General features: G+C 40.7%; 1 protein-coding gene across 12 annotated transcripts in view; it reads left to right on the top strand.

Annotated features, from left to right (window-relative positions):
• Positions 1–27,891, top strand: part of CHD8 (chromodomain helicase DNA binding protein 8) — a 69,378-nt gene that overhangs the window by 24,336 nt on the left and 17,151 nt on the right. For all 12 annotated transcript variants that reach the window (XM_017544483.2, XM_017544479.2, XM_017544481.2 and 9 more), the window contains 19 exons: positions 824–1,195; positions 1,914–2,299; positions 3,647–3,761; positions 10,779–10,961; positions 11,043–11,111; positions 11,648–11,703; positions 12,228–12,345; positions 14,068–14,151; positions 17,556–17,693; positions 19,218–19,339; positions 19,490–19,733; positions 21,719–21,895; positions 22,916–23,059; positions 23,314–23,569; positions 25,280–25,490; positions 25,730–25,925; positions 26,426–26,593; positions 26,786–26,965; positions 27,416–27,526. In XM_017544483.2, the coding sequence (XP_017399972.1) occupies positions 824–1,195; positions 1,914–2,299; positions 3,647–3,761; positions 10,779–10,961; positions 11,043–11,111; positions 11,648–11,703; positions 12,228–12,345; positions 14,068–14,151; positions 17,556–17,693; positions 19,218–19,339; positions 19,490–19,733; positions 21,719–21,895; positions 22,916–23,059; positions 23,314–23,569; positions 25,280–25,490; positions 25,730–25,925; positions 26,426–26,593; positions 26,786–26,965; positions 27,416–27,526 (3,330 nt within the window). The remainder of the gene's footprint in view (positions 1–823; positions 1,196–1,913; positions 2,300–3,646; positions 3,762–10,778; positions 10,962–11,042; positions 11,112–11,647; positions 11,704–12,227; positions 12,346–14,067; positions 14,152–17,555; positions 17,694–19,217; positions 19,340–19,489; positions 19,734–21,718; positions 21,896–22,915; positions 23,060–23,313; positions 23,570–25,279; positions 25,491–25,729; positions 25,926–26,425; positions 26,594–26,785; positions 26,966–27,415; positions 27,527–27,891) is intronic.

Here is a 27,891-nt window from a genome sequence, read left to right as displayed (position 1 = left end):
CAGCCTGAGCAACATAGCAAAACCCCATCTCTAAAAGAAGTAGGAATAGTGGGAAGAAGCTACAAGGAGGCAGATTTCGATTCAATGTAAGGAATTTTGTATTAATAGGTTTCCAGAAATGGACTGCCTGCATTAGAAGATAGCCTTCCATCAGGAGTTTTTAAAACATAGATTGATACCTACTGAGCAGAAGCATTATAGAAAAGATTCTATCAGGACAGCTGGGTGCGGTGGTGCCTGCTGATAGTCCCAGCACTTTGAGAGGCTGAGGCCGGAGGATCACTTGAGGCCAGGAGTTCGAGACCAGCCTGAGAAACATAAACCTCATCTCTACAAAAAAACAAAAATTAGCTGGGCATGGTGGCATGTACCTTTAGTACCAGCTACTCAGGAGGCTGAAGCAGGAGGATCACTTGAGCCCAGGAGTTATGGGCTGTGGTGTCCTGTGCCCATCAGGTGTCTGCACTAAGTTTGACATCAGTATGGTGACCTCCCAGGAGCAAGGGACCACCAGGTTGCCTAAGGAGGGATGAATTGGCCCAGGTTGGAAATGGAACAGGGCAGTACTCCCTTGCTGATCAGCAGTGGGGTTGCACCTGTGAATAACCACTGCATTGTAGCCTGGGCAATACAGCGAGACCCTGTCTCTAAAAATAAAAAAGATTCTATCAAGACAGATAGGATGATGAACAAAGTGAATTGTACTGTGTCTTCTGACGCGCAGTTTTTATGATTCTAGCGTGAAGAAAACTGGTGTAAATATTCCATAGTATACCATTCTTTAATGTTCTACTCCTCTCGCAATTTCCTTTCTTCATTCTAGGGTGAATCGAAACGCATCACCCTGGTCCTCCAGCAGCCACAGTCTGGGGGTCCCCAAGGACATCGGCATGTTGTGCTGGGGAGTCTACCAGGCAAGATAGTGTTACAGGGCAACCAGCTGGCAGCGCTGACTCAAGCCAAGAATGCCCAGGGGCAGCCTGCCAAAGTAGTAACTATCCAGCTGCAGGTGCAGCAGCCACAGCAAAAAATCCAGATTGTACCACAACCACCATCATCGCAGCCCCAGCCTCAGCAGCCACCGTCAACCCAGCCAGTGACTCTATCCTCTGTACAGCAGGCTCAGATAATGGGACCAGGACAAAGCCCAGGTCAAAGACTTTCAGTACCAGTCAAGGTGGTACTGCAGCCACAGGTGAGAGACTTACATAGTAAGGAAAAGAAATAAAACAAAAATACTTAGTCCATTGCTGCTGCCCTCAGTAACCACTTATTCTTGAATGTGGGGCCATTCTAGATTTCTGTCTCTAAACTGAGATGTAGACTTAATTCTTTCATCCATGGAAACCTTATTTTAATTATGTTATTAAAAGATTAGAGAATTATTGTTGGGTTTGGGATATGAGATTATTTAGTATTTGAATTGTTTTATTTACAGTCCTTTCCTAATATTATTGTGAAATAAAAATGATTGGTGACATCCTTTAAATGATATTTCAGAAATGATATAAAGAAATAGTCAAGTGATCAGTCTTCCTCACACCCCTGCAGACAGATAAAACATAGGCCAAGAGTAGAATTTGAACTTTTTTACTGTTAGGACAGAGACAAATATTGGCTATTGTTAGTTGTAATTTTTCTGAAGTAATGGAGATGTGTATTGATATGAAAGCATAGTAAAAAGATAACTGAAGTTTATTTTGGCAGAATTCTTGCTTTTTCTCACCCCTTTCCCACCAAAAGAATACATTTTAAAAAGTATGTGTAGGTTCAATAAGATTTAGTTTGAGCTTAGTTCTTGAGGGATTAAAGAATTAGTTTCTAGCCCCCTAGTCCTCCTGTTTCAGAGCTGGATTTTATTTAGGCCATTTAACTACAAGCAAGTTGAAATTTTAGTGTCTTTATTTCTGTAGGCTGGCTCTTCCCAAGGGGCCTCTTCTGGGCTCTCTGTAGTTAAAGTTTTAAGTGCCAGTGAAGTGGCAGCTTTGTCATCACCAGCAAGCTCTGCTCCCCATTCTGGGGGAAAGACAGGAATGGAGGAAAACCGCAGATTGGAACACCAGAAGAAGCAAGAGAAAGCAAATCGGATTGTGGCAGAAGCCATTGCAAGGGCCCGTGCCCGGGGTGAGCAGAATATACCTCGAGTCTTGAATGAGGATGAGTTGCCCAGCGTTCGGCCAGAGGAGGAAGGTGAGAAGAAACGCAGGAAGAAGAGCGCTGGGGAGAGGCTGAAAGAGGAAAAGCCAAAGAAGAACAAAACATCTGGTACCTCCAAAACAAAGGGCAAGAGTAAGCTAAAGTGAGTACTCCTTGCTATTTTGATGGGATATTTGAGAGCAGAGCACTCATTTCTAAAAAGTGTTGAGGAACTTATATGTATTTAGCAGCTACATAGTTCAAGGTGATCTATCGTAGAAAATAATAAGGCCTTTCTTTTTTTTGTCCTAATGCTTACAGGATTTGTTAAATGGAAAATTGAAATTAGCTTTTTTTTTTTTTTTCTTGAGACGGAGTTTCGCTCTTGTTACCCAGGCTCGAGTGCAATGGCGCGATCTCGGCGATCTCGGCTCACCGCAACCTCCGCCTCCTGGGTTCAGGCAATTCTCCTGCCTCAGCCTCCTGAGTAGCTGGGATTACAGGCACGCGCCACCATGCCCAGCTAATTTTTTGTATTTTTAGTAGAGACAGGGTTTCACCATGTTGACCAGGATGGTCTCGATCTCTTGACCTCGTGATCCACCCGCCTCGGCCTCCCAAAGTGCTGGGATTACAGGCTTGAGCCACCGCGACCGGTGAAATTAGCATATTTTAAGAGGAAAACATGAAGGGACTGGAAAGATAGTCACTGTGTTGGGAGTTACCTTTTAAAGCTGTGACTCTGCATTCAGATATTTGTCCTGATTTTGTATTACTGTAGTATGAAAGATTTCTCAGTACCCGCTACCACCCACATCAGTAAAAAGAGAACTTCTGGAGACATAGCTGCCCTGTTCTTGCATCTCATCTGTGAATGGAGATTTCAGCATCTACTGTTAGCTTTAAGCAGCGTTGACAGAAAAATGATGGCTTGCCACATAATTCTTGTCATAATTGAGTGTTCTCTTTCCCTTCCATGCCTTGTATCTTCTTCTTTCTCACTAGGTTTTACTCCCTGGGATTCTTCAGGCTTTGTGGTACAATTATAATAATGTTTTATATTTGTATAAGATTTTTCAGCTTTTAAAAGATGGTTTTATATTTTTTATTCGAGCATCAGTAACTGTCAGGACAGGTATTATCTCTAATGTTTACAAATAATGAAATTAATGCCCTTATAGTGACAGAAGTGGAATTGCAACAAGGTGTTCTAATAGTTAATCTAGTATTTATTCTCCTATCTTGTGCTACTTTCCTTTAGGTATTCGTGAACACAGTAGTAGCAAGGATTTGTCAAATATGGTATGTTATAAGAGTCAGTCAGTGGTTTACAAATTCTAATATCTTCTTTTTTTCAAACACCCTATTTAATAGCTGTGTGTTCCACAGACTGATTATCTAAAAACTTCCCTCTGGAAGTTTTGTATGTGATAGTTTAGATTAATTGTGTTTTTTTACCTCTAAATTTTCTTTGCCTTCACTGAAAATGAATTTGATTTTTCCTTTTTAGCACCATCACTCCTGTAGTGGGTAAGAAGAGAAAACGTAATACCTCATCTGATAATTCAGATGTGGAAGTCATGCCTGCACAGTCACCTCGGGAAGATGAAGAAAGCAGCATTCAGGTAAAAGGATCCCAAAAGAATTTAGTAGAAGAAAATCATGTTTAATTATGGCTAACCAAGCCAAGAAGATACTGAGAGACTATAAATCTATACACATTTCTTCGGTGTTTCTAAACTGGACGTAAGCCTAAAAGGTGAATGCACCTGGTTAATGTCTTTTTTTTTTTTTTTTCTTTTTTTTTTAGACAGAGTCTCACTCTGTCGCCTGGTCTGGAGTGCAGTAGCATGATCTCAGCTTACTGCAACCTCTGCCTCCCAGTTTAAAATGATTCTCCTGTCTTAAGCCTCCTGAGTGCTGGGATTATAGGCATGCACCACCACACCCAGCTAATTTTTGTATTTTTTTAATAGAGGCCAAGTTTCACCATGTTGACCAAGCTAGTCTCAAACTGCTGACCTCAAGACCTCAAGTGATCCACCTATCTCGGTCTCCCACTGGTCAATGTCTTTAAAGTTTTTGTCTTTTTAGGCAAAGAGCATATTACTATAAAAATAGTGATACTTAGCTGGGTGTGGTGGCTCACGCCTATAATTCCAGCACTTTGGGAGGCTGAGATCGGTGGTTCATCTGAGGTCGGGAGATTGAGACCAGCTTGGCCAATGTGGTGAAACCCCGTCTCTGCTAAACATACAAAAATTAACTGGGCATGGTAGTGCATGCCTGTAATCCCAGCTACTTGGGAAGCTGAGGCAGGAGAATCTATTGAACCCAGGAGGCAGAGGTTGCAGTGAGCTGAGATCATACCATTGCACTCCAGCCTGGGCAATAGAGTGAGACTCCATCTCAAAAAAAAAAAAAAAGCAATACTCATTTTCTCAAATTCCAGTGTTTCAAATACTAAACAAATCATATGAAATCATGCTACCTGATTGCTTTTCTGTCTGTGTCAGAACTTGGCTCTCTCTTAGAACTCCAAGAATCCATTTTGCCTTACCATGTCCACACTTCAGGATTCTGACCTTGTGAACTAGAGTAGTTAGGCACAAAGTTTCTCCTGCATTTTGAAGATGAGGGACGTTGGAAGAGACCAAAAGAAGACAGACCAGACTGTAGTCTTCTATCTCTGGTTTGTTGCCTTATGGTATCATCTTTGACTCTAATTTCTAACCGTAGAGAAAACCTGATTCAGGAGACCCATAGTGCTTCTAAGTAGCTCCGTGGTCTGGCCAACTTACTTAACTTACTTGAGTCTCAATTTCTCATCTGTAAGTGGAGGTTTGGACTAAATGAACCTAAGTGTTTCTCTATTAATAATTATAAGTGCCTCCCCTCTTTCATAATGTACATTCAGTACATTGACAAACTGTTACTTGGGTTGTTCTGGGGGAAATTACTATATGAGAATAGCCACGAAAGTTTTAAAAAGGAAAATGAGACCAAAAAAATTTTTTAGAATATATTATGTAATAATGATTACTAAGACTTTGAAATTGGAGAAGAAAAAACAGATTAATAAAACACAGTAGAGATTAGAAATCAACTCAAATAGTTGTGGAAATTTACTATATATAATTAAAACACCATTTTGAATCAACAGGAAAAAAATTATTCAATAAATTTGGACAACTGGCTAACCATTTAGGAAAGCTGGATTTTTTGCTTTCTGAAAAATAAATTCCAACTGAATTAAAGCTGTAAATATAAAAGATGAAATTTATGAACTTTCTAGAGGCATGAATACATTTTAAAGTAATTATCAAGTAATCTTTGTAAAGAGGATATTAAAAATCAGAAGTCATAAAGGAAGATATTGGTACGCTTGACAATATAAAAATTATATAGGGTATAACAACAAATAAATTCCATGAACAATGTAGTAGTTGAGAGCACAGACTCTGGAAACAGATTTCTTAGGTTCTTTTCTTAACTCTACCATTTACTAGCACTGTCACTCTGAATGAGTTACTTAGGCTCTTGGTGCCTTAATTTCCTCACCTCTAAAATGTAGGTCAATAGTACTTACCAAATAGGGTTGTTACAAGGATTACATGTACACATTTATAAAGTACATGTAACAGTGTTTGGCTCATACTAAGAACACATATTAGGACTTACATGCATATGCTGTTGATTAAATGTGCCCTCCAAATTCATGAGTTAGCCAGGCATGCTGGCTTATACCTGTAATCCCAGCATTTTGGGAGGCTGAGGCAGGAGGATTCCTTGAGCCCAGGAAGTTGAGGCTGCAGTGAGCTGTGATCATGCACTACAATCCAGCCTGGGCAGCAGAATGAGACACTATCTCCCCACCCCGCCCCCAAAAAAACCCCACAAAGTTCATGGATTGGAAGCTAAATCCCCAGTGCAACAGTGTTGAGACGGGGGACCCTTAAGAGACAATTAGGTCATGAAGTCATTACCGTTATGAATGGATTAATGTCATTGAGAAAGTGTGTTTGTTATAAAATCGTGTTGGGCCCTCTCTTGCTTTCTCTTGCTTGTGCTCTCACCTCTCACCTTCCTGCTGTGGGGTGATGCAACAGACGGTCCTCGCCAAATGTGGGCAGCTTCATATTGGACTTACCAGCCTTCAGAAATGTAAGAAATACATTTCTTTTTCTTTCTTTTTTTAATTTTTTGAGATGGAGTCTTGCTCTCTTGCCCTATCTGGAGTACAATGGCCCGATCTCAGCCCACTGCAACCTCTGCCTTCCCATTCACGTGATTCTCCTGCCTCAGTCTCCTGAGTAACTGGGATTACAGATGGCCCCACCACGCCTGGCTAATTTTTACATTTTTAGTAGAGACGGAGTTTCGCCTGGCTGGTCTTGAACTCCTGACCTCAGGAGTTGGGAGGCCTACCTCGGCCTCCCAAAATGCGTGAGCCACTGTGGCTGGCCTTCTTTTTCTTTTCTTTTTTTTTTTTTTTCCTGAGACAGAGTCTTGCTGTTTCCCAGGTTGGGGTGCAGTGGTGCAATCTTGGCTCACTGAAATATCTGCCTCCCAGGTTCAAGTGATTGTCCCACCTCAGCCTCCTGAGTACCTGGGATTACAGGTATGCGCCACCACTCCCAGCTAATTTTTGTATTTTTTAGTAGAGACAGGGTTTCACCATGTTGGTTAGATGGTTGAACTCCTGGCCTCAAGCGGTCTACCCACCTCAGCCTTCCAAAGTGCTGGGATTATAGGCAGGAGCCACTATTCCTCACTACATTTCTTTTTTTCGGACTTGGGGGGCAGAATGGAGTTTCACTCTTGTTGCCCAGGCTGGAGTGCAATGGCGCATTCTGGGCTCACTGCAACCTCTGCCTCCCAGGTTCAAGCGATTCTCCTGCCTCAGCCTCCCGAATAGCTGGGATTAAAGGCATGCACCACCACGCCCAGCTAATTTTTTATATTTTTAGTAGAGATGGGGTTTCTCTGTGTTGGTCAGGCTGGTCTCAAACTCCTGGTCTCAAACTCTTGACCTCAGGTGATCCACCTGCCTCAGCCTCCCAAAGTGCTAGGATTACAGGTGTGAGCCACCGTGCCCGGCCCATTTCTTTACTTATCAAAATAAATTACCCAGTCTCTAGTATTCTGTTACAGCAATACAAAATGGACATGTTTTGTTGCAACAACATGTTTTTTAACTAAAGGTTAAATAAGGGTTAAAGGGTTATACAAATAAAGTATTTGTTAAGCAAAAACATGAAGGAAAATTTTCATAATACAAAACACAGAGATTAGTAAAATTTAGAAAGTGGTCTGTTAGTTTGCTAAGACCAGCATAACACGATACCCCAGACTAGGTGGCTTAAGCTATGGACATTTATTTTCTTTCTTTTCTTTTCTTTTCTTTTTTTTTTTTCTTTTTTGAGACAGAGTTTTGCTGTGTTACCCAGGCTGGAGTGCAGTGGTGTGATCTTGGCTCTCTGCAACCTCTGCCTCCTGGGTTCAAGAGATTCTCCTACCTCAGCCTCCTGAGTATTTGGGATTACAGGCATGTGCCATCACACCTAGCTAATTTTTCTATTTTTAATAGAGTCAGAGTTTCACCATGTTGGCCAGGCTGATCTTGACCTCCTGATGTCAGGTGATTCACCTGCCTTGTCCTCCCAAAGTGCTGGGATTACAGGTGTGAGCCACTGCACCCGGCCTGGACATTTATTTCCTTACAGTTCTGGAGGCCAGAAGTCCAAGATGAAATGGTCTGCAAGTTTTCTCCTGAGTATTTTCTTGGCTTGCAGAAGGCCACTTTCTCATTGTGTCCTCATGTGGTCTTTCCCCTGTTGGTACACATCACTGGTGTCCTTTTGTGTGTCCAAATTTATTCTTCTGTAAGATTGGATTAGGGCTCACCCTGGTGGCCTCATTTTAGCTTATTGACTGTTTGAAAGCCCTATTTCCAATTTCCAAATACATTCACATTCTGAGGTATTGGGGGTTGGGGGTTTAACATATGAATTTGTTGGGGGGGGAATACAATTCAGCCGTGACAAGTGAGGATGACAATATTGGCAATGAAGTTAAGGAACAGACACTTACACACGGTTGATGGGAGTGTTGATTGGGACAATCTTTTTGGCAAGTCAGTGTTTGAACATATAGCAGAATTTAGAATGTTAATTTTATTTCACTCAGTGATCCTCCACCTAGGAAATTACCTTATGAATATGTTCTCAAAAGAATACAGTGATGGTGATGAGCTGGATGCAGCGGCTCATGCCTGTAATCTCAGCATTTTGGGAGGCTGAGTCAGGCAGATCACAAGGTCAAGAGATTGAGACCATCCTGGCCAACATGATGAAACCCATCTCTACCAAAAATTAGCTGGGCATGGTGGCGCACTTCTGTAGTCCTAGGTACTTGGGAGGCTGAGGCAGGAGAATCACTTGAACCCAGGAAGTGGAGGTTGCAGTGAGCCAAGATCGTGTGCGATTGCACTCCAGCCTGACAACAGAGAGAGGCTCTGGCTAAAAAAAAAAAAAAAAAAAAAAAAAAAAAAAAAGAATGCAGTGATATATATATAGCAATATTTGCAATAGCAAAAATGTCCAAAAATTAGGTGTCCATTGGTGGAGAAATAGTTAAGTTAAATTGGCAATACTCATGCAGTAGAATACTAGATGGCAGTTAAAAACAATGAAGTAGGTTGGGATGTGCTAATAAGGAAAGACTTACTATTAATGAAAAAAGGTCTATATAGTATCTCTTATAGTATACTTATAGTATATATAGTATCATGTACATATATGTATATGCATCAATTTTTTTCTGTAAGGAAATACAAGAAATGGATAAGAATATGTATCTTTGAAGAGAAGGGTTGGTAAGTGGGTCATGATTATTGTGCTTTAGTTTTTTATCCTTTGGCCCTGTGTGAAATTTTTTTAACTTGACCATTTGCCATTTTATTTTTTAGTTTAAAAATACATATATGAGAAGAATTACAACAGTGCAATAAAGTAGATAGACACTAAAATGTTTCCTAGACCCCAGCTTCACAGTCTCCCAGTTCTCCCCAGAGGTAGCATCTGTTACCAATTTCTTGTATATCCTTCTAGAAATATTTACTTCCATGAACACTCTACTTCTACTTCCACTAAATATTAGTATTCCGTACTACTCTTCTCTACTATGTGTTTTCCCTAATGATATGTCTTGGAGGTTGTTCTTTAGTGGAAAAGATAGATCTACCCATTTTTCTCCTCTATTTTCCTTTTTTATTAGGAAAATTTTAGGCATACACAAAAGTAGATTTTTAATGAAGTCACACGTTCCCATTCTCCCACTTTAATATTTATCAGCAGATGGCCCCCTCCCCACTCCCCTTGTCCTTACTCCCACTCTAGTCCTGCCCACCTTTTATTTTATTTTTCAGACAGGGCCCAACTCTTGGCTCTAGGGTGAAAGTGGCTTTTATTTCCTCTCTTGTGGAAGGAGGGGGAGGAGAGGTTTCCCAGGCACATCAACCTAAAGAAGGGTTGGCTGTGCCTGTAGAGCACAGGGATAGAAGAGTGGATCATTGGATTATTCAGAAGGAAGGGCTTGTTCTTGTCCACTTCCTGGCACTCTGCTGCAGGGTATGCTGGCAGGTATCATTCCCCTTGAGGCAGCAGCTCCCCCATCAGTGGAGGCACTAGGAGATATCTGCTGGTTTTCACAAAGAGGAGGAAGCAGGTGCCCTGAGTAAGGGAGAGAAAGCTGGGGTGGCCAACTCCACACCCCACGCCTGCCCAGTGTAATAACTTTCATAAAGCCTGGCTGGTGTAATTCTTCCTGGGAAGGCCCAGAGGGTCCCGTAGGCAATGTGAGATCTGATGGCTGATCCTTTAAATGCCCATCTCAGATTGTGATTCTTCACCGCCCACCCACTTATCTTCTGAACTATTGCACAAGTGGCTCTGGCTGGCTTCCTTTGGGGGCTCATCACTGGCAGGGCTGGTGACCCCAGAAATGGTGTGCAGGTCCCTCGGGGGTGTTTTGGTCATGGGTTGGTGCGTTCCTTCCTTGGGGATGTTTTGGTCATGGTTGAGTTCCGACACTCCATCAGGAATTTCTGGTTGTAGATGTTCCTGGTACCTCCCAGGGTGATGCTGAAGAGTGTGCTGCTGGGAGGTCGTGCTGTAGCTGCATGCCTTTGCCCAGCACCACCCACATTTAAGTAAAAAGTAAGTGGCAGAACAGTACCCATAGTATGATTCTGTTTATTAAAAGAAAGAAAACCTTTAGAACTAAGACAAAAAAAAAGCAAAATTAGAACAAAATATTCTTGCACCTTTGCCCTTCAAGGTTGCTTCTAGTGTGAATTATATTGCACCCTGCAGCCTGAGAATCTTGTTTGGATTTCCCAGAGCTTCTTGCCACTAGTGTAGAGGTTTTTCTAAGTGGATTCTTGGCTTTTTATAAAGCAGTTAAGCCAACTGATGTATGATCAATTCATAGAATAAATCACATTGTTTGACAAATAATCTATCATTTTTAGTTTGTTTTTCATCAAAATTTTGGAGTAAAATCTAAGTATATGACCATGGGCAAATAACTCTTCTTTGTGAGAGACCTAATCAGTGACTCTACTACTTTTTGCTCTACAGAAGAGACGCTCAAACCGCCAAGTTAAACGAAAAAAATACACAGAGGACCTGGATATAAAGATCACAGATGATGAAGAAGAAGAAGAGGTGGATGTAACTGGTCCAATAAAACCTGAGCCTATTCTCCCTGAACCAGTGCAAGAACCAGATGGCGAGACTTTGCCTTCCATGCAGTTCTTTGTGGTAAGCTGTGAACTCAAGCAGTTTGAGAGGATTGCCTGCTAGTCACAATCATCTGTTGACTGACTACATCTTTTGCTGCAGGAGAATCCCAGTGAAGAAGATGCAGCCATTGTAGACAAAGTGCTTTCTATGCGGGTTGTGAAGAAGGAGGTGAGGACTTTTTAAATTTTTAAAAAATAGACAGGGTTTCACTATGTTACCCAGGCTAAAGCGCAGTGGCTATTCATAGGTGTGATTATAGCGCACTATGAACTTCTGGGCTTGAGCTGTCCTTCTGCCTCAGCCTCCTATCTGGAACTACCATTGTTTACCACTGCACCTGACTTTTCACTATCTTAATATTAGCCTATAATGCTATGTTCACAGGCTTTATTTAATGAACATCTTTGGTTGTCAGATGTATTGCTAGAGTGAAGTTGTGAGAGATGATGGAGGAAAGCTAGCTAGAAAACAGGAACTGCTTTACTGCTATTTCTTTTACTTATATGTTTATAGAGTGGGTAAAGGCTTATTTCTTCCAGCTATCAGGCCTCTATTATTGAAGTACCAGGCTAGTTCCTTAATCCCTGTGTCATTAATATATTCAGGGATTACTGGTGTGAAGTTGTGCAATGTGTGGTTAAAATTAAAAAGTTCTTTCTTTTACAATTAAGGAACTGGTGACTAATTTCTTTCTTTTTTCTCAGCTTCCTTCTGGACAATATACTGAAGCAGAAGAATTCTTTGTCAAGTACAAGAACTAGTACGTGATCTGTGCATAAAACTTGTTACCCCAAATTCCACAGGGTGGTAAAAAGTTCTCCTGTGTAGAGTATACTGGATGGGAGTGTGTCCCTTTTTTATAGTATTCTAGCCCAGATTGCTGTTTTTAATTGGGAAAATGGCTATTCCGAGAGAAATTCAGGAATTGACATGACTCTTACTATTTCCTTGTAGGTAAGTAGGGTGAAGATGGTTCCTGACGAAATTTCTTGTGATTCTCTTTACTTTAGTCTAGCTCTAAGATCTTGCTACTCAAAATATGGTCCATGGACCAGCAGAATTAGCATTACTTGGATGCTTTTTAGAAATGTGGGCTTTCAAGCGCATCCCATACCAGGTGGTTTGTATACAAATTAGAGATTCAGAAGTAGTGACCTAAAAGACTGTCTTCCAATTTAAGCATGTATTTGTTATGTCTGCTTCCGGCTAATCCCAAAATTTCAAGACAGTAGCCTGCCACCTCCTTTTACTTGCACCATGACTGGTTTTTTCCATCCCTCTTAGTTCGTATCTGCACTGTGAATGGGCTACTATCTCCCAACTAGAGAAGGATAAGAGGATCCATCAAAAATTAAAGCGCTTCAAAACCAAAATGGCTCAGATGAGACACTTCTTCCATGAGGTAATTAGGAATAGGTATTACCTATTATTTCTTTCATAGAAGGACAAATTACTGGGGTTGTTAGCTTTGGCTGATTCTTCAAAATATTTATAGTTGGTTTGTATATATGGGTATAAAGTTTTAATTTTGGCCATTGACCTTTCTTACTTAATTGCCCCATGCTTTCTTTTCTTAGGTTTAAATATGGTTCATTTATTAGTTATAGGGTATTTTGAAATTGATTTCCTAAACACACATGAAGTATTTTCAAAACTGATGATAAACTGACTGCTGGTCCACTTGAGGCATTCTTCTTCCTCTAATGTCTCTCTCATCCTAAAGGAGAATCATACCCCTAAACCACCGAGCCACTCCTCTAATGTCTCTCTTTAGCTATTGATGGTCTCTGTAGACATATTAAGAGAGAACATTTATTTTCTCAAATTTCTAATCCAGTATGACTAGAAATAGGGATAAAGCAGCTTAAATTCCAATATCCAGGTTTACTGGTAAACACTGGAGCAAGATGAGTGAAGAAATATGTCTGTTATATTTGCAGCATTCATCCTCAATAAGAGTAGTTTTGGTTGTGTGTTGCAAGTAGAAGAAAAAGTGGAATGGATGGACAAGTAAAGGAGATGAAGGAATGGAAATAGCCTATATTTAAACCCTTGAAAAAGTTTAGGTATGGGGCCAGGCACAGTGGCTCACGCCTGTAACCCCAGCAGTGCAGGAGACCAAGGTGGGCAGATCACTTGACTTCTGGTGTTTGAGACCAGCCTGGCCAACACGGTGTATCCCTGTCTCTACCAAAAATACAAAAATTAGCCAGGTGTGGTGGCAGGCACCTGTAATCCCAGCTACTTGGGAGGCTGAGGCAGGAGAATCACTTGAACCTAGGAGATAGAGGTTGCAGTGAGCCAAGATTGTGCCACTGCACCACTCCAGTTTGGGCAACAGAGTGTGTCTCTTCCTCAAAAAAACAAAACAAAACAAAACAAAATAAAACAAAACAAAAAACACCTTTAGGTATGAAGCAGAGCAGAAAAATAGCTGCAGGGGATATAGAGTCAAAGGAGGTCTTTTTTAAAAATGTGAAATGTGAAACGTGTGTATTTATGGTAATGACTCAGTAGAAGGATTCCTAAGAATGCAAGAAGCAGTGGACACCAGAGCCCAGAGCCTTTATGGAGAGAATGACCTCTATTAGAGAGAAAGAGACACTCACTGGTAGCAGGTGAGAAGTTGGGTACAGACCCAGGTACATTTATAGGATTTAATGTTATGAAAAAGGAAAACTCCCATCAGATAGCTTCTAAATTTCTTTAAAAATTTTGAAGTAGGCTGGGCGCAGTGGCTCAAGCCTGTAATCCCAGCACTTTGGGAGGCCGAGGTGGGTGGATCACGAGGTCAAGAGATCGAGACCATCCTGGTCAACACGGTGAAACCCCATCTCTACTAAAACTACAAAAAATTAGCTGGGCATGGTGGCACACGCCTATAGTCCCAGCTACTCAGGAGGCTGAGGCAGGAGAATTGCTTGAACCCAGGAGGCAGAGGTTGTGGTGAGCTGAGATCGCGCCATTGCACTCCAGCCTGGGTAACAAGAGCGAAACTCCGTCTCCAAAAAAAAAAAAAAAAAAAAAAATTGAAGTAGGATTCTCTGCTAAAGGTGAGGTAAAGGAGTAGGTTTATTGGACAGTGATCTTTTGGTCTTATTGTTTGGTTTCATAACTCATCTAGGATGAAGAGCCCTTTAATCCAGACTACGTAGAGGTGGATAGGATATTGGATGAGTCTCACAGTATTGACAAGGACAATGGCGAGGTGAGTTGTCAAGGCATCGAGTAACATGAATATCGTCTTAGATTTCTGCTGGTTGGTTTGCCAATCTTTTCTTTTTCAGGTATAGCTGCAAAATCCTGTGGACTGAAAAGGTATTTCTGAATTTTTCTGTGGAATCCTTAGATAATGGGAGGTAAGGAAGTAGAGAGAGATGCTAAAAGGAAAGATTTTGTAAAGTCAAACATGTAGAAGCTAAGTACTGAAAAGTCATTCATCTGGGTTTCATTTTTCCTCAGATTTTAAATCGAAGTCTATTCACATAAAATTGCAGGTAGAGTGTGGGGCAGGGGAAAGGGATACTTTATAACAGGACCTCTGAGTCAAATTCTTTCCTCTGTAAAATTCCAAATTCTTAAATTTATGAATATAAAAATACTTCTACAGGCTACTTCCTGCACTCACCATTAATTAAATGTCCCTTCATTTGTCATTAAAACAGATCTGCTGGCTGGCGCAGTGGCTCACACCTGTAATCCCAGCACTTTGGGAGGCCGAGGCAGATGGAACACGAGGTTAGGAGTTTGAGACCATCCTGGCCAACATAGTGAAACACCGCCTCTACTAAAAATACAAAAATTAGCTAGGCATGGTGGCATGTGCCTGTAGTTCCAGCTGCTCAGGAGGCCACAGCAGGAAAATCTCTTGAACCCAAGTGGTAGAGGTTGTGATGAGCCGAGATTACACCACTGCAGCAAGACTCTGTCTCAAAAAAAAAAAAAGGTCTGCTACATTTGAATCTGTATTTTAATTTTTTTTTTTTAATTAAAAAAAATTTTTCTTTGAGACTATCTTCGCTCTTGTCATCCAGGTTGGGGTGCAGTGGTGTGATCTTGGCTCATTGTAACCTCCGCCTCCCAGGTTCAAGTGATTCTCATGTCTCAGCCTCCTGAGTAGGTGGGACTACAGGTACACACCATCACGCCTGGCTAGTTCTTATATTTTTAGTAGAGACAAAGTTTCAGTGTGTTGGCCAGGCTGGTCTCGAACTCCTACTTCAAGTGATCTGCTTGCCTCAGCTTCCCAGAGTGCTGGCATAGAAGGCGTGAGCCACCATACCTAGCATAATTTTCATTTTCAAATGTTCATCTATGTTTAGTCGCCAGTGAATTCAACTTTCTTTTAAATTTACTTACAATTTTTTTTACTCTATAAAACATCATTTTCGTAGATTTTGTCACTTTATTTTTACTTCAAGTAACACTTTTTGGTTTAGCTTTGCAGGGACATAAAGAACATTTTTATCACAGCAGAACCTTTTTATGATGTTAGTGCTGGGTGGGTGAGCTGGGCTTATTCATGAGATAAGTGACTTGCTCCTCCCATACATCATTATAACAGGACCTCTGAGTCAAATTCTTTCCTCTATAAAATTCCAAAGTTTATTCTATTTTATAAGCCTTCAGATTCACTCATATAGTCAGAATCTTAGATATCCAGGACCCAGTATACTTCATTGTCTTTAAATCTTAACAACATGCTTCAGATAACATATTTTGCTTTTGAGGTTGAGGGTGGTAACATTGTGTGTTTGTGGGAATTGAGTGGAGAATGAGCCAGTTATTAGGGCAGTTTGTTAGCTACTCTTAAATTCTTATCATTTTTCAGGATCCCAACCTTTCTAGCCCTGACAATCTTATGCTTTTTACCATACTTACCCTTCTAAAAGCAATTGGCCTTTGGTTAGGTCCCTTTGGAATGTCTTGCAAATGCTATGACAGATGAACATTTTCATACTCTAATACTATAATTTATGCTCCCAATATTGACTAATACTATCCTAAAATAAGTTTAATTTGTCATCTTTTTTTTTTTTGAGATGGAGCTCACACTGTCACCCAGGCTGTAGTGCAGTGGCGCCATCTCAGCTCACTGCAATCTCCACCTCCTGGGTTCAATTCTCCTGCCTCAAACTCCCGAGTAGCTGGGACTACAGGTGTGCGCCACCACACCCAACTAATTTTTTTTTGTATTTTTAGTAGAGACAGGGTTTCACCGTGTTGGCCAGAATGGTCTCAATCTTCTGACCTCGCAATCTGCCAGCCTCGGCCTCCCAAACTGCTGGGATTACAGGTGTGAGCCACCGCGCCCAGCCCAATTTGTCATCCATTTTATATTACCTACCTAATAGTGGTTACGGTAAATATTATGCTGGAAATGTGTGACCTGGACAAATGGCTTTATATAGAGAATGACCTGAGTTACTATGATAAAGAAAAAGGTAAAAGAGCAGCTGGATCAATTCCAGAGATTCGATATCTGTGACTATGTTGAGGCACTTTCACACATTTTGTTGGCTATTTTAAGGAGTTTTCTATTTGATAATTAGAGATTCTTGTTGATTACACTACACAATCCATGCTTTATACTTCATAAGCCAAAAATGGAGATGCAGTAAATGCAATGATCATCTTGAATAGTGAAAATAGGAGCCATTTGCTATTAGTCACTGCCCTCTGATTTTCAGAGGATACCTACCTAGACTAGTACTTACTGTAGTTGAACTTTTTAGCATTTTGTCTTCTTTACTCTTATTACCTGTCTTTGTTGATAACCTCTTATTAGCTCCTAGCTTCCTGGGACTCACAAGGACATTTCTTTACCACCATATAAGTGCTCTTGAGGTGCATTTGCACTGAGCTCTAGGAGCTCAGAAGCCAGTATATGCTGGTAGTCCTCGTCCTAAAGATAGCTTAGTGGCTAATGTGTCAGATTTAGTGCCAGGAGAATAGTATGGCACAGAAACACGTCTTTTAATTTCAACATGGTATAGGAAGAGATTGGTCTTTTTTTTTTTCATCTGTGTAGTTAATGAGCATAATGTTTTAGTGCTTAGTGTTCTAGAAACTACTGGGTAGAAATTTTCCTTTTAGAACAGATTCTGATAAATTACTTTGAAGAATGATCAAAGCCACAAATAGTGCATCAGAAGGTGAACCTTTGGTCGGTGTGTTTGGCCTGACTTTTTCAACACCTTTTAGATATTGATACTTTGTGATCTGATTTTACAATCAAATTCTTTTTTGTTGTTGTTGAGACAGAATCTCACTCTATCATCAGGCTGGAGTGCAGTGGCGCGATCTGGGCTCACTGCAACTTCCATTTTCCAGTTTCAAGCAATTCTCCTGCCTCAGCCTCCTGAGTAGCTGGGACTACAGGCATGCACCACCAGGCCCGGCTAATTTTTTTTGTATTTTTAGTAGAGGCAGGCTTTCACCATGTTGGCCAGGATGGTCTCAATCTCTTAACTTCAGGATCTGCCCTCCTCGGCCTCCCAAAGTGCTGGGATTACAGGCGTGGGCCACTGCGCCCCACCCAAATTCTTATTCTTTAACCACAACAGAGAACATAGAATAAGTTTCTTAAGGCTTTGGTTTCTTCTCTCCTAGCCTGTTATTTACTACCTGGTGAAATGGTGCTCTCTGCCCTATGAAGATAGCACATGGGAGCTAAAAGAGGATGTTGATGAGGGCAAGATTCGAGAATTTAAACGGATTCAGTCAAGGCACCCAGAACTCAAAAGGGTGGTAAGTACATTTGCATTAGAGTATGAAGGCCTACATAAGAAATGATTTAATTTTTTCCCCTATGGAAGTTTTTGTTGTTTTAGCTTTTTATTACGGAAATTTCAAACATATAAAAATTGAAGAAATGGTATAATGTACCCATTATCCACTTAACAATTATTAGTACACATCCAGTCTTACGTCATATATTTTCCTACCCATTAATTCCTGTTACCCAGGTTATTTAAAATCAAATCCTAGATTCATTTATTTCATCTGTAAATATTACAGTGTTTATGTCTAAAAAAAAATTATTACACCTGAAAAATTTAATCATTCTTTAATATCATCAAATCATTGGTACCAATCATTGCATCATCTTTTAATTTTTGTTAAATCATTTAAATTTGGCCGGGCGCGGTGGCTCAAGCCTGTAATCCCAGCACTTTGGGAGGCCGAGGCGGGTGGATCACGAGGTCAAGAGATTGAGACCATCCTGGTCAACATGGTGAAACCCCGTCTCTACTAAAATACAAAAAATTAGCTGGGCATGGTGGCGTATGCCTGTAATCCCAGCTACCCAGGAGGCTGAGGCAGGAGAATTGCCTGAACCCAGGAGGCGGAGGTTGTGGTGAGCCGAGATCGCGCCATTGCACTCCAGCCTGGGTAACATGAGTGAAAACCCCGTCAAAAAAAAAAAAAAAAATCATTTAAATTTGGTTCTCACTAAGGTCCATATATTGCTATCAGTTCATACGTCTCAAGTTTCTTTTAACTTCCCGCTTGATCTCCTCTCCCTGCCTTATAATTTTCTCTTGAAGAAATCAGTTGATTTGTGGAGTTTTCCATAGGCTGAAGTTTGCTAATTACATTACATTGGTACCTTTTTACATGTTCTCTGATATGTCACATGAATGCTTAGGTTAGAGCAACGCTGTCCAATAAAACATTTTAGAGCTGTGCTGTTCAATATAGTAGTCACTAGCCATGTGTTTTTTGTTTTTTTTTTTTAACATTGTAGAAAGCTCTATTAGACATCACTGTTCTACAGGCTTGATCAGATGGGAGAGGGAAGCCAGTAACTCTGCTTCATAGATGGTGGTGTGTACTTACATCAGGTTGTGTTTTGTGATGTTGTCAGTCGTTTGTTGTCATTCTGGATCCATGCTTTAAGGATTTTAAAGTGGTGATATTTTAATTCTACCATTTCTGCATTTATTAGCCAGATTCTTCTATAAAAAGAAATTTGACTTACTATTTGGTTTCCTTAAGGTAGAGATCATATAGAAAAGATAAGTACTTTATTATTTTCCTCTATTTCCCAGTTCCAAAATAATGACGTAATTCTCTTAAATTCTCCGAAAGTGACCAGAGTTTTTCCTCTTTACTTTTTATTTAAGTAACATTGTGAACTCATAACTTTAAACATATTTGACCTGTTTTAATCCAAACCAATGTTGTTTTGAATTGACTTTAACTATTAGAACCTAGTAAGTCTTTTTGTTAATGTCTCCACTACATTTATTCAAATGTCATGTTTTTTAGAATCGTCCGCAGGCGAGTGCCTGGAAGAAATTGGAGCTATCGCATGAATATAAAAACAGAAACCAGTTACGGGAATATCAGTTGGAGGGGGTCAATTGGCTGCTCTTTAATTGGTATAACAGGTAAAGAAAAGAATGGGCCCGTAAGATATAAGCCTAGTTCTGGGATTATTTTTATTTGTTTTCTGTTGAAACAATTTCTTCCTACATACTCTATTGTTTTTTAAAGATAGTATCTTTTAACATTTTTTTTTCCCCATGGTAAATCTGCAGGCAGAACTGCATCCTGGCTGATGAGATGGGATTGGGCAAAACTATTCAGTCCATTGCCTTCTTGCAGGAAGTATATAATGTGGGCATCCATGGCCCCTTCTTGGTCATTGCCCCATTGTCCACAATTACTAACTGGGAGCGAGAATTTAATACATGGACAGAAATGAACACTATTGTGTACCATGGCAGCCTGGCCAGCAGGCAGATGATTCAGCAATATGAAATGTACTGCAAAGATTCACGGGTGAGTTATATGTCTTGGGAATACTATGGCCAGTTGGCCAAGCTACCTGGTATTTTAGGCACTGTATATGAATAGAAGACTTTTATTGAAAGTCTTCAGTATGCTTATGCAAAAATGTCTATGGCGTAAGGCATTTTTGTATAGCAGTATGCATGTCTTTTTTTGACTGAGCTGTTTTTTTGCCCAGTAGACATTTGATCCAGTAGAAGTTCTGATTTTATTAATGAACACATACATTTTAAGTAGAATTTTGCCAGCATCAATGAATTTTAATCACAGTATTTTCCAGAAATGAAATTCTTTTAGCCACTTAATCCATGTGGTGGTGAGCTTCTTTCTTTCTTTTTTTGTTTTTAAAGACAGAGTCTTGCTCTGTCACCCAGGCTGGAGTACAATGGCGTGATCTTGGCTCACTGCAACATTCACCTCCTGAGTTCAAGCAATTCTCCTGCATCAGCCTCCCGACCTGCTGGGATTACAGGTGCCTGCCACCACTTCCAGCTAATTTTTTGTATTTTTAGTAGAGATGGGGTTTCACCATATTGGACAGACTGGTCTCAAACTCCTGACCTCAGGTGATCCATCTGCCTTGGTCTCCCAAAGTGTTGGGATTACAGGCATAAGCCACTGTGCTCAGCCGCTGAGGTTATTTCTTTTCCTCTTTTTAGTCTACTGAAATTTTCATCATGATCAGTTTCTTTTTCTGAATGGCCAGGTATAGTGGCTCATGCCTGTAATCCCAGCACTTTGGGAGCCCGAGGTGGGCTTATTACCTGAGGTCAGGAGTTCGAGACCAGCCTGGTCAACATGGTGAAACCCCGTCTCTAAAATTAGCCAGGTGCAGTGGTGGGCACCTGTAATGCCAGCTACACAGGAGGTTGAGGCAGGAGAATCACTTGAACCTAGGAGGTGAAGGCTGCAGTGAACCTTACCTATCTGCAAGTTAATTTTCAGTTAGGTACATATTTTGAGGCTACTGCAAATAAAATATGTTGTTTCTTAATTATAACTTTCATAACTTATATCCTTAAAACAATTGTAATTATCATGCACTTTTAACTGAACATAAATTTCTAAAATAGTAAGCCTTGTATCATTGCATTCCAGCCTGGATGACAGAGCAAGACTTTGTCTCAAAAAAAGAAAAGGCCAGGCGCGGTGGCTCACACCTGTAATCCCAGCACTTTGGGAGGCTGGGGGAGATCATGAGGTCAGCAATTCGAGAACAGCCTGGCCAACATGGTGAAACCCTGTCTCTACTGAAAACACAAAAATTAGCTGGGTGTGGTGGCACGTGTCTGTAATCCCAGCTACTTGGGAGGCTGAGGCAGGAGAATCATTTGAACTGGGAGGTGGAGGTTGTGAGGAGCTGAGATCAGGCCACTGCGCTCCAGCCTGGTGACAGAGCAAGACTCCATCTCAAAAAAAAAAAAAATCAATTTCTTTTTCTATGTAAATTGATCTCCTGACCTTGTGATCTGCCCACCTCAGCCTCCCAAAGTGGTGGGATTACAGGCATGAGCCACCGCGCCCAGCCTGCAGCTCTTAATTTTGTAAAAATGATTTTTTTCTTTTGTCAATTTTTAGACATCAGCCAATATTATATTCTGTATTATCTGTTTCCATTTTTATTGTCTGTATGTTTCGTTGTTGTCCAGCAGTTGTGGATTTCATTGTTACTCAACAAAATATCTAGGGCAGAGATATATGAGCTAGGCATACAGCAGAGTAAAAAATGTCTACCCTCTCATTCAATGAGGTCTATCATTTTCCCAAGAAGCTGAATATGTTGAGGAAGCAGTGTATCCTAGATTCAGTGATATGGCACTATTTTTCGGGAAGATAAACAGCGGTGGAGGTGGGTGGTGGTATAGTTTCTATTTCCTATTAAATATGTCTTAATATAGTAGCCAAGTAATTCAGAAGAGCTCCTCGATTAGGTACATTTTAGGTTTTTTTTTTGACTTTGCTGCCTTCATGCTTAGGGACGCCTCATCCCAGGTGCATACAAGTTTGACGCCCTGATCACCACTTTTGAGATGATTTTGTCAGACTGTCCTGAGCTTCGTGAAATTGAATGGCGTTGTGTCATCATTGATGAGGCCCATCGACTGAAAAATCGTAATTGCAAGCTGCTTGATAGTCTTAAGCACATGGACCTGGTGAGTTCCACACTGACTTGTGGGCTGAAACACCTGGAATCAACCCTAATTCCCTGTGGAATTAAAATAACCCTAGTTTAGCAGAGAAGGAAAAAAGTCTGAATCATGGTATTGAACAGTGGGGATGGCCTGTGGATATGGTAACCTGAAAGTCATGTAAAAGTCATAAATTTTAGAACTGGGAAGTTTAGTGATTCTCAATCAGAAGAAGAGGTAGGAAACTACATTCGTTACCTATTACTGCATAACAAAATGCTCCAAAACTTAGCATCCTACAGTAACTATATTTTTCATGATTTTCTAGCTCAACCACTTAGGCTGAGCTCAGCTGGTTGGTTCTTATGATGACCTTGCCTGGAGTCAATATTGCTACAACTGGCAGTTGATGCTGGTTTTTATCTGGAGCACCTGGGTTCCACATGGCCTCTCATCCTCTGTAGGCCAGAATGGGCTTCTTTGCATGGTAGTTTCAGGGCAGTATTCCAAGAGGGCAAAAGTAGAAACAGCAACCTTTGAGATAGGCTCTGAGGCGCACACAGGGTCACTTCTGCTACATTCTTGTTCTTTTTTTTTTTTTTTACATTCTTGTTCTTGCAAGTAACAAGGCAAGCCTAGATTCACAGGGTGAACCTCAATAGGTGGAACAACAAAAAATTAATCACTGTATTTAATCCAGCTCAGTTACATTCCCTAGAGGACAGCAGATTTTAGGATATCTGTGGGGAGTTAAATATGGAGAGACATATGTAATTGGAATAAACATAATCTGAATTATTGTTTTTTAATTTGCTTATTACAATATTTATGTTATTTCAGTACATTAATGTTAGAGGGATTTCTTGAATGTTTTGTGTTTATCAAAAGAGGGTGTGGAAGAAAAGTTAATGGACCAGTGATCTTGTCCATTCTCATAATTTTATACATAAAGAAATTAAAGATTATATAATTTAAAGATTATATACTTTCAGAAGTCCTTTATATTTTTTAATTTTGTTATTCTTTTGTTTTCTCCATTTCTAGGAACACAAAGTGCTACTCACAGGAACACCATTGCAAAATACTGTAGAAGAACTGTTTAGCTTGCTTCATTTCTTAGAACCGTCACAATTTCCCTCAGAATCGGAGTTTCTCAAGGACTTTGGGGATCTAAAGACAGAGGAACAGGTAGGAAATCTATCTGATGAGTTGAGGTACTAACTCAGGGCAAAAAAGATGAAGTTTGTACATGGCAGCTATCTGTTGTCACTGGGCTCTCAAGAGCCCTTCTGAATTCCTATATTCTTGTGCCTACATCATTTGTGGCATCAAAGTGTACATTTCTTAGTAGTGGAAAACTCTAATTTTCCATGTTTCTACATAATGTGAGAATGTTTGTCCTCATGTTATTGATTTCTTTTTCTCTCTGTAATGGACCACAGGTTCAAAAGCTACAGGCCATTCTTAAGCCAATGATGCTGAGAAGACTCAAAGAGGATGTTGAAAAAAACTTGGCACCCAAACAGGAAACTATTATTGAAGTAGAGCTGACTAACATCCAGAAGAAATATTATCGGGCTATTTTGGAGAAGAATTTCTCCTTCCTTTCCAAAGGAGCAGGTCATACTAACATGCCTAATCTACTTAACACAATGATGGAGTTGCGCAAGTGCTGCAACCACCCATATCTCATCAATGGTGAGGGAATTCTTGGTATACACCTGAACTTCTGTAGTACCTGTGTTTACTTTCCAGATGATACTCCTTGGGGACAATGGATGCATTGACTGATCCAACCGAATTTGGGGGTGGGGACTGAGGAATGAGAAATGGTTCTCCTTTGACAAAAGAGATTCTAAACCTGGGCAACATGATGAAACCCCACCTCTACAAAAAATACAAAAATTAGCCAGGTATGATGGCACGCACCTGTGGTCCCAGCTACTCAGGAGACTGAGGTGGGAGGATTGCTTGAACCCAGGAGGTAGAGATTGCAGTGAGCTGAGATCGCCCCGCTGCGATCTCAGAGTGAGACCCTGTCTCCAAATAAAGTAAATAAAAACGATTCTTATTTGGAATGTTTTTGTCTAGTTCTTTCTACCCCTTTGATCCTGCATAATCTCCAAAATTAAGATTTGCTGTTTAGAATTTCATGAATAAGAACTCAGATTAGCCAGGCACAGTGGCATGTAACTGTAGTCCCAGCTACTTAGGAGGCTGAGGCTGAAGGATCATTTGAGCCCATGAGTTTGAAGCTAGCCCTGTCTCAAAAAGAAAAAAAAATTGTCAGGTTATTCTGTTCCCTGGATAAATGTCCTTATCGATACTCCATTTTGTTGTGTCTGTCTCTTTTTTGGGTGCTGATAGTGTTCATCTTACTTAGTCCTTGGCCACGTATTTACATCTTTTTTTACCCAGTTATCATAGGCCTGCCTTACTTGGAATATTTTGTATGACACAACAGAGGGTGATTTAAGTTTTGTTTTTTTTTTCTTTGAGACGGAGTTTCACTCTTGTCACCCAGTCTGGAGTGCAGTGGCGCTATCTCAGCTCACTGCAACCTCGACCTCCCAGGTTCAAGTGATTATCCTGCCTCAGCCTCCCAAGTAGCTGGGTTTACAGGTACCTACCACCACGCCCAGTAAATTTTTTGTTTTTTTGAGACAGAGTCTTGCTCTGTTGCCTAGGCTAGAGTACAGTGGCATGGTCTCAGCTCACTGCAACCACCTTGTGTATTTAAGCACCTCTCCTGCCTCAGCCTCCCAAGTAGCTGGGATTATAGGCACCTGCCACCCGGCCTGGCTAATTTTTGTATTTTTATTAGAGATGGTGTTTCACCATGTTTGGCAGGAGAGTCTCAAACTCCCGACCTCAGGTGATCCACTTGCCTTGGCCTCCCAAAGTGCTGGGATTACAGGCGTGAGCCACCATTCCGGGCCGTTTATTTTTGTTTTTTGGTTTTTGGTTTTTTTTTAAGACAGTCTTCCTCCATCACCCAGACTGGGGTGCAGTGGCACGATCTTAGCTCACTGCAATCACCACCTCCTGGGTTCAAGCGATTCTCCTGCCTCAGCCTCCTGAGTAGCTGGAACTACAGGCCCGTGCCACCACACGAAGCTAATTTTTGTATTTTTAGTAAAGACAGCGTTTCACCATGTTGGCAAGACTGGTATCGAACCCCTGACCTCAGGTGATCCACCCTCGTGGGCTTCCCAAAGTGCTGGGATTACAGGCATGAGCCACTGTGCCCAGCTGATTTAAGATTTTTTGGTGCCGAAATTCTGTGTGTATGAAATGTTGGTCTTAAGTAAAATTACATTTTTTTCCCCTTTGCTTTCTTAATTAAATAGTCTACAACCCTAATATGTTTCACTGAATCTCAACATAATTTGATTTTTCTTTTGGTAGGTGCAGAAGAAAAAATCCTAACAGAATTCCGTGAAGCTTGCCATATTATACCTCATGACTTCCATCTGCAGGCCATGGTTCGTTCAGCTGGCAAACTGGTTCTTATTGACAAATTACTTCCAAAGCTTAAAGCTGGTGGCCATAAAGTTCTGATCTTCTCTCAGATGGTACGCTGCCTAGACATCCTAGAGGATTATTTAATCCAGAGGAGGTAAGAAAAGAGTCATCCCAGCCTGCAGTTACTCTGTCCTCATAAAGCAGCAAAAAATAGGAGGGCCTGGGTTGACCAATTAGGGTTGACCAATTGCAGTAAGAGAAGTTTTTGATTCTCACTCACAACTTGGTTTTTGACCAACTTTGATATGGAAATACTGGTATTGATCCTAGCTTGCTTTTTTGGTCTTCACTTCTGCTTGGCCTCTTACATTTTTTTCTGTGACTCCCATACAGGTACTTATATGAACGTATTGATGGGCGAGTTAGAGGGAACCTTCGACAGGCTGCCATTGACCGCTTCAGCAAACCTGACTCAGACCGCTTTGTCTTCTTACTATGTACCCGGGCTGGTGGACTTGGTATTAATCTTACAGCTGCTGATACCTGCATTATCTTTGATTCAGACTGGAATCCACAAAATGACCTGCAGGTAAAGGAATTCATTGTCTTAGGGACTAACTACCTCACTTGGAAGATTTTTCAGTAAGAATAGGATCTTTTAGAAAGAACTTTCAGAGAATTTGGAATTGTTTCCTTAGTTAAGGGTGGCAGTTAGGTCAGGGAATCAGCAAATGTTTTCCGTAAAGGACAAGATAGTAAATATTTTAGGCTTTGTGAGCTATCAAGTCTCTGTCTCACCTCCAAGTCCTTTAGCACTAAAGCAGCCATAGATAATATGTAAATGAATGGGTAGTACTGTGTCCACATTGAACTTTATTTATAAAAAATAGATGTCCATACAGAATTTAGTTTGCTGACCCCTGGCCTACATGATGGGGTGATAATTTCATCTTGAAATTGACTCTTGGTTTTGAGTTTTTCTCATGGCTGCTCTATAGAAGTGAGAGGATCATAAATTGATATTTTGTATCCTTTCCCCTGCTAATTTTGTGTTACCTTTCTCCTTTCATTTTTATTTTTTTAAACCAGGCCCAGGCACGATGTCATCGAATTGGGCAGAGCAAAGCTGTGAAGGTGTACCGCCTCATCACTCGTAATTCCTATGAGAGAGAGATGTTTGATAAGGCCAGCCTCAAGTTAGGATTGGATAAGGCTGTGCTTCAGTCCATGAGTGGTCGGGATGGCAACATTACTGGAGTGAGTCTTAGTTTATAGATAAGTTTGTAGTGAGTCATTGTTATAGAGGGAAACAAAAGCTATTTTTACACAGGAATTTGACTACCTTGTTTGGATTCTCAATTATTCTTAAAAAATAATAGCTAAAATATTATAGCATAGTTAGATAATATTCTCTTGATAGTCTTTTCATCTGTCTATTGGTTTTTATAGATCCAACAGTTCTCTAAGAAGGAGATTGAAGATCTTTTAAGAAAAGGAGCATATGCAGCCATCATGGAGGAAGATGATGAAGGTTCCAAGTTTTGTGAAGAGGACATCGACCAGATCTTGTTAAGACGAACTACAACCATCACCATTGAATCTGAAGGAAAAGGTTCTACCTTTGCCAAGGTATGTTCTATCTGTGCCAGAGGCTAGAAAAGCAGAGATAGAGACCTGAGTCTCTAGGATTTAATTATGTTTTTATGCTGAGCATAGTAGCTCATGCCTGTAATCCCAGCACTTTGGGAGACCAAAGTGGGTGGATCACTTGAGGTCAAGAGTTCAAGACCAATCCGGCCAACATGGTAAAACCCCATCTCTACTAAAAATACGAAAATTAGCCTGGAGTTATGGCATGCGCCTGTCTTCCCAGCTACTCGGGAGGCAGAGGCAGGAGAACCACTTGAACCCGGGAGGTAGAGGTTGCAGTGAGCTGAGATTGTGCCACTGCACTTCAGCCTGGGTAACAGAGTGAGACTCTATCTCAAAAAAAAAAAAAAAAGTTTTAAAAATATAGTTGCTGAATTTTACCACTTAAAAAAAAAAGTCAGCTTTACTTCTGCATTTGTTTTTCGCTAGGCAAGCTTTGTTGCCTCTGAAAACAGGACAGATATTTCTTTGGATGACCCCAACTTTTGGCAAAAGTGGGCCAAAAAGGCTGACCTAGACATGGATCTGCTCAATAGTAAGGTGAGTTTCTTCTTACTTTAGGGAGGAAGTATTGCAGAAGACCACACTACTTTCAGGAGTCTTTATAGGTACTCTGATTATTTGATGCTAATTGTGGTTTATGATGGCGTATTGTATACAAGGGCTATTGTGGATACTTCTACCTAAGAGGCCCCAGAAAAATAGTTGGGTATCTCCCACTTAATTTTACTTTGTGTAGATTATTTTACATTTACAATTATGTCATTTAAAAAATCTCTGGGCCAGGTGCGGTGGCTCAAGCCGGTAATCCCAGCACTTTGGGAGGCCGAGGCAGGTGGATCACGAGGTCAAGAGATCAAGACCATCCTGGTCAACATGGTGAAACCCCGTCTCTACTAAAACTA

The sequence above is a fragment of the Cebus imitator genome, unplaced genomic scaffold (assembly GCF_001604975.1).
Source record: "Cebus imitator isolate Cc_AM_T3 unplaced genomic scaffold, Cebus_imitator-1.0 Scaffold170, whole genome shotgun sequence".
Taxonomy (NCBI): domain Eukaryota; kingdom Metazoa; phylum Chordata; class Mammalia; order Primates; family Cebidae; genus Cebus; species Cebus imitator.
Note: the sequence above shows the minus strand (reverse complement) of the source record. Positions and strands in the feature narration are given on the sequence as shown.